The sequence below is a fragment of the Metopolophium dirhodum genome, chromosome 2 (assembly GCF_019925205.1).
Source record: "Metopolophium dirhodum isolate CAU chromosome 2, ASM1992520v1, whole genome shotgun sequence".
NCBI classification, from domain to species: domain Eukaryota; kingdom Metazoa; phylum Arthropoda; class Insecta; order Hemiptera; family Aphididae; genus Metopolophium; species Metopolophium dirhodum.
In genome coordinates, this window is record NC_083561.1 from 37,785,347 (window position 1) to 37,797,620 (window position 12,274).

General features: G+C 29.2%; 1 protein-coding gene across 2 annotated transcripts in view; it reads right to left on the bottom strand.

Annotated features, from left to right (window-relative positions):
* Window positions 1-10,547: 10,547 nt before the first annotated feature.
* The window catches only part of LOC132939833 (atrial natriuretic peptide receptor 1), a 72,916-nt gene continuing 71,189 nt past the window's right edge, over window positions 10,548-12,274 (bottom strand). For both annotated transcript variants that reach the window (XM_061007227.1, XM_061007228.1), the window contains one exon: window positions 10,548-11,004. In XM_061007227.1, coding sequence (XP_060863210.1) covers window positions 10,778-11,004 — 227 coding nt within the window. In that variant the 3' untranslated portion in view covers window positions 10,548-10,777. The remainder of the gene's footprint in view (window positions 11,005-12,274) is intronic.

Here is a 12,274-nt window from a genome sequence, read left to right on the forward strand (position 1 = left end):
AAATGCTGTTAAACTGCACAAGCCCGCTTATACACAATGAGTTAATACAAAATATGTGTGGGTGGGTATAGGGTCAAGCGGGGTAAATGAAAATGGGGGCAATATTAGAAACGATATTAATTTCTCATCGGTGGGTGCCAATAACATATTGTATCCAACCTAAAAAAAAAAGGTGGGCAAGTGGGTTACTTGAGACGTGTATATGTACCGACATAACTTATACTACTGAGCTCTATATGATGTATATCATATAAATATGTAATATTATAACCGTTTAAATGACTACCTACTAATTTTAACATTTAAATGTTTAAAATATGTTTAAAAGGCATTACAATGTATCATGTAGGTACAATGGGTAGGTTAGGTTAGGTATACATATACATATCATCGTTTAATAGTTTTACATGGCCTTTACTATATAATATTATTGTTTAGATTCTTAATCATTGTATTATTATTAAAATTAATAACTAACTTTATAATTAGGTAGGTACATATTTACGTACTATATCGATTTTGTCGAATCAGTGTACACTTATACTTACCTAACATTTGTATAGATTTATATAAAGCATAGGTATACAAAATATTTTTTAATACCTACTTTCATTGTCGTATATATTATACACATGTCAGTCGTATATTCTCTCAGTTGACTCCGTACACTATTATATTAATTTAATTAATAATATATCGGATTGATAGAATTTATCGGCACTATTAACACACTAAACGAGTATAGGTACCTATCCTAAACCTCCAAATCGATTAGGGACGTTCCAATCCCTAAAACTATATACGTTACTTTTATTCAAACAACTCATTGTGTGTAAGACGTGTTATGTATGTATTTATGTATTATGTTATTGTATTATAAAAAAAATAGGTTATTAAATCACAGATAAAAAAAATATTTTAAAAAAAATAATAAATATTTTACAAACCTAATCAAATGTTGGTTGTGATGAATAGTATGCAAAATGCATGTGTTATATAATAGGTAATACAATGTTATTTAAATATTAATCACATTTATTTCATAAGGATATAATTTAATTATGCGCATTTTTTCCATATAATTTAATTAATCGTTTTTAATATTTATTGGACATTTTAATGGCATTTGATGTAAGTCGTAGTATTGATATAATTAAACCATTATGTAATATGATTATATTTTATACGAGCGTTACACATTATGTGATTGAAATTTGATCTAACGCCCAAATAACGTCATGGCACTCTAAGTCTATAACATTTAGGGTGGTTTCACACGTAGCAAATTGTTTGTGTTTTTAATCACTACGAACATTCGATTATATAATTGAGAACATAGCTATGTCCTATGTATAAGTCAACATACCTATCCACACTATAATAATAATCGGTTGTATAGAAGTCGTGGCCGTTCGCAAGAAATCAATTGTATTAAATTTTAGGCAAATATCTGCTGCGGGTATTTAAAATTATATACGCATTGTTTTGATTGAATTTATGCACATAATATGTACGCGATACTACGCATACTAAACATACTACGGGATAATCTCATCACTTTGAATGTTCGGCCAACAGTGTCAGACTGCTGCAGGAGTACAATAATAGACATTTGAGTCAATGAGGCCCCGATGTATAATAAAAATATTTTGTAAGTTTTATGTAAGTCCGACTTTCAGAGTTTGTGAATTACAGACAGAATACGGTTAGGTTAGGTTAGGTTAGGTTAACTCATGTAAGTAACTTAATATATCCATGTCAAAGTGTAAACCTACCAATTATCAAACAGTTCATCGAGATTTGTAAGAAGTTGCATTGTTGCAACATAGTATAGTATATAGAGAATAGACATATAGTAAGAAAATGCATGTTCTGCCCCCAATACTGGGAAATCAAAAAAGTTAAATGGTTAAACCCTCCCTTGAATTCTTATCAAATTCACCCCGATTGGAAGATTCGTTTCTATAGAAATATGCCTTTGTTTACGGAGACTTTGTCAAAATATCAAGCAGAAGTTTTCCACCTCGACTTTTTTAAGTTTCCTGAATAAATACAAAACGTACAGCCAGAGGATGGGGTCAAAAAATACATAATTTTTTGGCTATATTTTTTTGGGGGGGGGGGAGGGGGGTGGGCGTACCTAACCCCGATTGCGGCACCAATCCAGACAGCATTTTGTAATGATAATATTATAATAGTCTTATAATAACGTTATACTAATATTATTCGTTATTATAATGTTATAATAATATTATTAAACAAAAAATTGCTGCCTGGGAAGTAACCTTTTTACCTACCTATACTATTTACAGGCTTGTAAAAAAAAATTCTGAAGTCTACATATTTATTTATAATAATAATCATAAACGAGACATTTGAATTTCATATTTATCTACTTTATTAATTATAAACTATTTTGTGAACCAATGTGTGTTTGGACGGGCCGCAATCGGGATATTTATGTTTGGGATAAATTACGATTACCTGCAGAATTCGGGACGCAATCGAGCAACTCCGTCCAAACTAGCTACGCGTTTAAACGTGCCTAAACTACGGTCATCACCTACCTTTACGATCTCGCACTTACTTATTACCAGACAGTCGAACGACGTATTATACTGTTGTATGTTGATATTATGTGCCATATAGACAATAAGTGAAAAAATGATCACATGGTCTCGTCAGTAATATTGATTTATACGGAGATTTTTATACGCTATATGTTCATATTTTATAATATATTATTATGTACATTGTTCAGTGAACGATCTTAATACAATACTAAAATGCAATATAAATACAATATAGGTCGACGGTGTTTATATTAATTAACATATATTATACCTATAGGCTATATTTTACACGTGCGTTTCAAACAAAAAATATAAATAACATAATATATGAATATGGTAGCTAAAGTTCAATATTGGCTATTGTATACCTAAATATGTGAGAACTGAGTTTACCAATCGAATTAAAATTTGCGATACTAACTATAAGCAATATAAACAAATATTATATGACCCCTGTACGAGTATACAGAACAAACTACAGTTCTATTTTAAAAGTCTGTATTCCATTTTAAAGTAAAAATCCTTATAATTTTAAGTATTTACCTATACTTTTAACAATAACTATGTATGTATGCGTATGGATATTCTAAGAAATAAAATACAAAGTTTTCCCACTGAATTGCGTTTGAAAATGATATGTTCCAGTTGAGTGGCTAGCTAGTCTGATGAAAGTATATAATGTTTTTTAATAAAAATGCTTAATGTTTTACGAGAAACATCTAAAGTTTCTGATTCGATTACCTAACCTAACCGAAGCAATGATTTATTTCATTGAACAATTATATATTTACTGTAAAGTGTAAACCAGAAAATAGTATACTTATTATACTATAGATAGGTAATATCTTACGAATGCCGGCGCTATAAATTTTAGCAATTATTGTACAACTTTCAAAATTGCGTCATATAATGTCTTTGCAAAATAGTTTAATTTCTAGATTTTTGTGGTTCTTTTTTTCATCCTGTTATTATAATTATGAAATTATTGAATGAAGTTAAATGTTCTTTTTATAACGTAAATATAAATGATACTAATTTATGATCGGTTCAAGATGATTTATGAAGTTAAAAATAATATTACCACTAAAAATAGAACAGAAAACAAAAATAGATCAAAAATATTTCGATTTAAATCAGATAGGTTATAGCCTTACATTCGATTTTAAGAACGTATTTTGTTCAAAGTATAAATATTGTAGGTGTAGTATAACTAAATAATAATGGTAACACGTATAAAGTATTTGGGTATTATTATAGATTCTAATTTGAGATGGAATATACATATTGAAAATACAGTAATGCGCTTGAGATCAGTAATTTTCAAATTCTATAAATTGAACAAAATTCTACCTATGGAAGTCATGCGTACTGTATATGAGGCCCTGTATAAGTCTATTATGGAATATGGTTTAATAATCTGGGGAGGATGTACGGATAATGCAATAAGACGTCTAATAGTACAATAGAACTCAGCGGTAAGAATATGTTTAGACAAAAAAGAGAGACAAGGCTCATCTTCACTTAATTACAAATCTTTAAGAGTGTTGCCAGTTAAAGTGTTGTATAAGTTTTTTGCAATTGTTAATATTTCTAAACAGTGTATACATAAATCTGAAAACAAAAGAGAATTCAGGGCATATGATGTTGGTATTAAGTACACAAATAAACAATTCAGCCAAAGATTTATTGATTACTTAGGTCCAGTTATGTATAACTCTTTGCCTTTAAATATTAAAAATAATATTTTTGATCATTGTAATTCAAAATGTAATAATATTGAATTAATTATAACAATTGTTAAAAATTGGTTATTAAGTGATTTTGTATAAATGAAAACTTTATTATAATATGTTATGTGTAAAACTTATTTTTAGTAATGTATGTCAACATGTACATAACATAACTTTTAACTTAACTGAGTTAACCTATAGTTAAATTAACTTTTAACTTTTAACTTTTTGTTATTGGTGCATATTAACTTAACTTAACTGAGTTAAAAAAAATCATTAACTTGCCCAGCCTTGATTGTCGGTCTCTGTGCGTCGCGCCAAAGGAAAATTGGTGCGGCGCGTCTTATCCAATCCAACGGCGTGTCGGTTTTAATGTGCGCGGCATATGATAAACGCTCCGCTTGATCCCGGCTTGATCCCGGCTTAATAGCCACTCTGATAACGACGATGGACATTTTCGGTAATCATTAAGGTTTCGAGTCCTATTTAACGTCGAAAACCCATTTAGAACGTGCAGCAGGAAATGCTGTTAAACTGCACAAGCCCGCTTATACACAATGAGTTAATACAAAATATGTGTGGGTGGGTATAGGGTCAAGCGGGGTAAATGAAAATGGGGGCAATATTAGAAACGATATTAATTTCTCATCGGTGGGTGCCAATAACATATTGTATCCAACCTAAAAAAAAAAGGTGGGCAAGTGGGTTACTTGAGACGTGTATATGTACCGACATAACTTATACTACTGAGCTCTATATGATGTATATCATATAAATATGTAATATTATAACCGTTTAAATGACTACCTACTAATTTTAACATTTAAATGTTTAAAATATGTTTAAAAGGCATTACAATGTATCATGTAGGTACAATGGGTAGGTTAGGTTAGGTATACATATACATATCATCGTTTAATAGTTTTACATGGCCTTTACTATATAATATTATTGTTTAGATTCTTAATCATTGTATTATTATTAAAATTAATAACTAACTTTATAATTAGGTAGGTACATATTTACGTACTATATCGATTTTGTCGAATCAGTGTACACTTATACTTACCTAACATTTGTATAGATTTATATAAAGCATAGGTATACAAAATATTTTTTAATACCTACTTTCATTGTCGTATATATTATACACATGTCAGTCGTATATTCTCTCAGTTGACTCCGTACACTATTATATTAATTTAATTAATAATATATCGGATTGATAGAATTTATCGGCACTATTAACACACTAAACGAGTATAGGTACCTATCCTAAACCTCCAAATCGATTAGGGACGTTCCAATCCCTAAAACTATATACGTTACTTTTATTCAAACAACTCATTGTGTGTAAGACGTGTTATGTATGTATTTATGTATTATGTTATTGTATTATAAAAAAAATAGGTTATTAAATCACAGATAAAAAAAATATTTTAAAAAAAATAATAAATATTTTACAAACCTAATCAAATGTTGGTTGTGATGAATAGTATGCAAAATGCATGTGTTATATAATAGGTAATACAATGTTATTTAAATATTAATCACATTTATTTCATAAGGATATAATTTAATTATGCGCATTTTTTCCATATAATTTAATTAATCGTTTTTAATATTTATTGGACATTTTAATGGCATTTGATGTAAGTCGTAGTATTGATATAATTAAACCATTATGTAATATGATTATATTTTATACGAGCGTTACACATTATGTGATTGAAATTTGATCTAACGCCCAAATAACGTCATGGCACTCTAAGTCTATAACATTTAGGGTGGTTTCACACGTAGCAAATTGTTTGTGTTTTTAATCACTACGAACATTCGATTATATAATTGAGAACATAGCTATGTCCTATGTATAAGTCAACATACCTATCCACACTATAATAATAATCGGTTGTATAGAAGTCGTGGCCGTTCGCAAGAAATCAATTGTATTAAATTTTAGGCAAATATCTGCTGCGGGTATTTAAAATTATATACGCATTGTTTTGATTGAATTTATGCACATAATATGTACGCGATACTACGCATACTAAACATACTACGGGATAATCTCATCACTTTGAATGTTCGGCCAACAGTGTCAGACTGCTGCAGGAGTACAATAATAGACATTTGAGTCAATGAGGCCCCGATGTATAATAAAAATATTTTGTAAGTTTTATGTAAGTCCGACTTTCAGAGTTTGTGAATTACAGACAGAATACGGTTAGGTTAGGTTAGGTTAGGTTAACTCATGTAAGTAACTTAATATATCCATGTCAAAGTGTAAACCTACCAATTATCAAACAGTTCATCGAGATTTGTAAGAAGTTGCATTGTTGCAACATAGTATAGTATATAGAGAATAGACATATAGTAAGAAAATGCATGTTCTGCCCCCAATACTGGGAAATCAAAAAAGTTAAATGGTTAAACCCTCCCTTGAATTCTTATCAAATTCACCCCGATTGGAAGATTCGTTTCTATAGAAATATGCCTTTGTTTACGGAGACTTTGTCAAAATATCAAGCAGAAGTTTTCCACCTCGACTTTTTTAAGTTTCCTGAATAAATACAAAACGTACAGCCAGAGGATGGGGTCAAAAAATACATAATTTTTTGGCTATATTTTTTTGGGGGGGGGGGGAGGGGGGTGGGCGTACCTAACCCCGATTGCGGCACCAATCCAGACAGCATTTTGTAATGATAATATTATAATAGTCTTATAATAACGTTATACTAATATTATTCGTTATTATAATGTTATAATAATATTATTAAACAAAAAATTGCTGCCTGGGAAGTAACCTTTTTACCTACCTATACTATTTACAGGCTTGTAAAAAAAAATTCTGAAGTCTACATATTTATTTATAATAATAATCATAAACGAGACATTTGAATTTCATATTTATCTACTTTATTAATTATAAACTATTTTGTGAACCAATGTGTGTTTGGACGGGCCGCAATCGGGATATTTATGTTTGGGATAAATTACGATTACCTGCAGAATTCGGGACGCAATCGAGCAACTCCGTCCAAACTAGCTACGCGTTTAAACGTGCCTAAACTACGGTCATCACCTACCTTTACGATCTCGCACTTACTTATTACCAGACAGTCGAACGACGTATTATACTGTTGCATGTTGATATTATGTGCCATATAGACAATAAGTGAAAAAATGATCACATGGTCTCGTCAGTAATATTGATTTATACGGAGATTTTTATACGCTATATGTTCATATTTTATAATATATTATTATGTACATTGTTCAGTGAACGATCTTAATACAATACTAAAATGCAATATAAATACAATATAGGTCGACGGTGTTTATATTAATTAACATATATTATACCTATAGGCTATATTTTACACGTGCGTTTCAAACAAAAAATATAAATAACATAATATATGAATATGGTAGCTAAAGTTCAATATTGGCTATTGTATACCTAAATATGTGAGAACTGAGTTTACCAATCGAATTAAAATTTGCGATACTAACTATAAGCAATATAAACAAATATTATATGACCCCTGTACGAGTATACAGAACAAACTACAGTTCTATTTTAAAAGTCTGTATTCCATTTTAAAGTAAAAATCCTTATAATTTTAAGTATTTACCTATACTTTTAACAATAACTATGTATGTATGCGTATGGATATTCTAAGAAATAAAATACAAAGTTTTCCCACTGAATTGCGTTTGAAAATGATATGTTCCAGTTGAGTGGCTAGCTAGTCTGATGAAAGTATATAATGTTTTTTAATAAAAATGCTTAATGTTTTACGAGAAACATCTAAAGTTTCTGATTCGATTACCTAACCTAACCGAAGCAATGATTTATTTCATTGAACAATTATATATTTACTGTAAAGTGTAAACCAGAAAATAGTATACTTATTATACTATAGATAGGTAATATCTTACGAATGCCGGCGCTATAAATTTTAGCAATTATTGTACAACTTTCAAAATTGCGTCATATAATGTCTTTGCAAAATAGTTTAATTTCTAGATTTTTGTGGTTCTTTTTTTCATCCTGTTATTATAATTATGAAATTATTGAATGAAGTTAAATGTTCTTTTTATAACGTAAATATAAATGATACTAATTTATGATCGGTTCAAGATGATTTATGAAGTTAAAAATAATATTACCACTAAAAATAGAACAGAAAACAAAAATAGATCAAAAATATTTCGATTTAAATCAGATAGGTTATAGCCTTACATTCGATTTTAAGAACGTATTTTGTTCAAAGTATAAATATTGTAGGTGTAGTATAACTAAATAATAATGGTAACACGTATAAAGTATTTGGGTATTATTATAGATTCTAATTTGAGATGGAATATACATATTGAAAATACAGTAATGCGCTTGAGATCAGTAATTTTCAAATTCTATAAATTGAACAAAATTCTACCTATGGAAGTCATGCGTACTGTATATGAGGCCCTGTATAAGTCTATTATGGAATATGGTTTAATAATCTGGGGAGGATGTACGGATAATGCAATAAGACGTCTAATAGTACAATAGAACTCAGCGGTAAGAATATGTTTAGACAAAAAAGAGAGACAAGGCTCATCTTCACTTAATTACAAATCTTTAAGAGTGTTGCCAGTTAAAGTGTTGTATAAGTTTTTTGCAATTGTTAATATTTCTAAACAGTGTATACATAAATCTGAAAACAAAAGAGAATTCAGGGCATATGATGTTGGTATTAAGTACACAAATAAACAATTCAGCCAAAGATTTATTGATTACTTAGGTCCAGTTATGTATAACTCTTTGCCTTTAAATATTAAAAATAATATTTTTGATCATTGTAATTCAAAATGTAATAATATTGAATTAATTATAACAATTGTTAAAAATTGGTTATTAAGTGATTTTGTATAAATGAAAACTTTATTATAATATGTTATGTGTAAAACTTATTTTTAGTAATGTATGTCAACATGTACAATTAATTTATTATTTACTAGTCATTGTATACTGTAGCTCATTTAACCCGCCACAAGCTCTGCTTATTGGGTTAAATTAATCAAGCTGTAATTTTTTCATATAATATTATCATAATATTATGTAATGTAAAATTTGATAAATTAATAAAAAAAAAAAAAAACTGTGTGTGACGATTAAAAAAAATAATATTGAATATCAATGTCACTAAACATCCATCGATCAACAATAATTATTATAATACAATAAATTTGTTTATCTTGATATTATTTGACATCTATATATATGTTCGTCCTGTTTCCATGTCGCAACATTTAGGACGCATTAGGTTTGTTTTTTGCATACACACGTCGCTCGTTAGTCGTTATACAATTTATATTATTAATATACCATTTACCACCTATTTTACTCCATCAGTGATATATTCGTAAATTATTTTCGATTTTTGTCATTTTGTGTAACATTTTCTAATTAAACAATCTCGCACAAAACTCGAAGCGTACTTTAAACATAAAACAAAGTTGTAATCAGTTATTTCTGACTATCAGTATATAACTGCATTATTTTGTCCTTGTGGGTATCTCAGTGGCGATCAAATGATTTTGTCAAGGGGGGAGGGGGGGCTGATTGTTGGACATGCACTATTTGATTATTAAAATATGATTTATGTTTATCGGATCTTAAATATTGAAAAAAAGGTCACGGTGGATCTATCCCCCTCCCCGTTTGACCACCACTGGGGTACCTAATAGGTAACCACTTAAGTTAACAGAAGATTTCCATTGATTTACACTTGTATGAGTTGTATGCAAATAATTAGATCGAGTTATTATCTAATAACTAATAGTGACAATGTGTGGACTTCATGTAGGTATAAAATAGAAATTCCTCGTCTGGATACATAGGATATAATATAACTTAAAAACATATTATACCAATAGTATGTCAGTCGACTGTTAGTAATTAGAACCTTGATATCTGAAATGTAAAAAATTCTCCTTCAAACGCAATAACACTATTAATTGGATTTGGATACATCGACATTTTGAATTACATTTTTTTTCGTTGTCATTGAGTTACCGATAGTCGACTGTGCAACATTTACGCTGATTGTTGATGTCATAATCCAGTTGTCACGCTGATGCATATTGTGTTATATTATAATTTTTAATATAATATAGAACTTTTATAATATGGAAATCGATCAAAATTTCATGAAATACATTCAAAAGGCGAACAACATTAAAGATAATAATAATTATTAATTTAAAGCTTTTGTATTTTCTATACTGTGTAATAATTAATAAATGAATTATTACAATTTCGGGGTTGAACAAAAATACGATTTAATGACAATTAGTAAAATGTTTTGAGTATAGTAACCTCGGTGTTATCGCACTTACGGCGACAGTAACATAATTTACACTTTTATTATTATTATTATTAATTTTGTGTAGAATATTAATACATTTATATGTATATAGTAACTATTTGCTCAACTCGGGGAATATCAAGGGGTAAGGGTTGTTGGGGTCCAACGTATCGGTGCTAATCGGTGTCGGAGGTCTCGGGTCTTGTTCGGTGCAGCCGACCAACCAGTAGGTGACCACCGCTCCTTTACCCTTAAGTTCCACGTCACCTCTCAGCTCTAACTTGAATGTTTGAAACGTGTCCAGTATGTGTTTGGTGGCCCAGCTCACGTGAATTCTCAATGCTGTAAAATATAATTTCAATTTGAAAAATCCTATTGTGCATTTTATTATGTTGTTATGCATAGTTGGCGGTTCTTTTTTGTTGGGAGGGGGGATCAAGGTGTACATTCACACAATTTTTTTTGCAAAACAATTTCTTTGGCCTTTTAAATATAAAACCAACGAAATGTGTTTTAAATATGATGCTGAGTAGTTATTTCGTATTTTTTTTACTTTTGAAATACATTTTTGTTGTGGTCTGCATGCCCGAAAATTAAAAGTATTGTCCAACTAACTCCCAAGTACTAAGTGAAAAACGATAAAAGTAATATTTATTATATTTATTGAAGTTTGTACATGACACAACTCAACACAAGTTTGTAGTTTGTACTTATAGACGTCATACCTATGCAAGATGTATGGTAAGTACTTACAATTACTTTATAGTTTATACTATCATCATAGACTGTTCTATCTAAAACCGAGGTTTGTACTAATATAAGTTACAACCACGAGGCACAGACTAAAAGTCCTTATCATTAAATCGTCAAAACAAAATATCATAAAAATTAATACTTTATAATTTCCATCAAAATATAATTCTATTTTAACTTGTTTTCTGATAATTCGTGTTAATATTTCATTTTATAAATACAACATTTTTTATAACATTTATTTTATCTTGTTAAATTTAATTAACTAATTAAAAATATGAAAAATATAAGTTAAAAGTATATGGTATATGGCCTGTTAATGATTTAAAAATGGCCTGCAAACATTTTAGCACCAATGATGGACCTAATGCTTATGTTAGGTACCATCTTTGTACTTATGGGGCTGAAGTAATCGTTGCGTTGGTAATTTCTTTTTATTATTCAAATACGCGTGGATTCGTTGCATAGTAAAGTTATTAATATGCAGTATTATTTAACCGGTAATGGAAATATTAAATACGTATGTATTATATAGAGATGTCAGATGTATAAATATAAAAATATCTACTCTACGACTGTAAATTTGGTAAAATATTTTGTTTTTTTCATTTTTATTATTAATACACAATCTATACTAGCCGGAAAAAAATAAGATATATAAAATTAAAAGAAAACTTGAACAACTTATTTGAAGGAGCCGCCCATTGATGACACTTTCGTCTTTTATAAATTTATTTTTATTTTTTTGGATTAGGGATCGTTGTCTAGCACCAGGTCTCAGCGCCATTTGTGCTTAAGGGAAAATATAAATATAAATGTGTAAAGACTTTCACGAATTAACTATTTTGATATAATATCT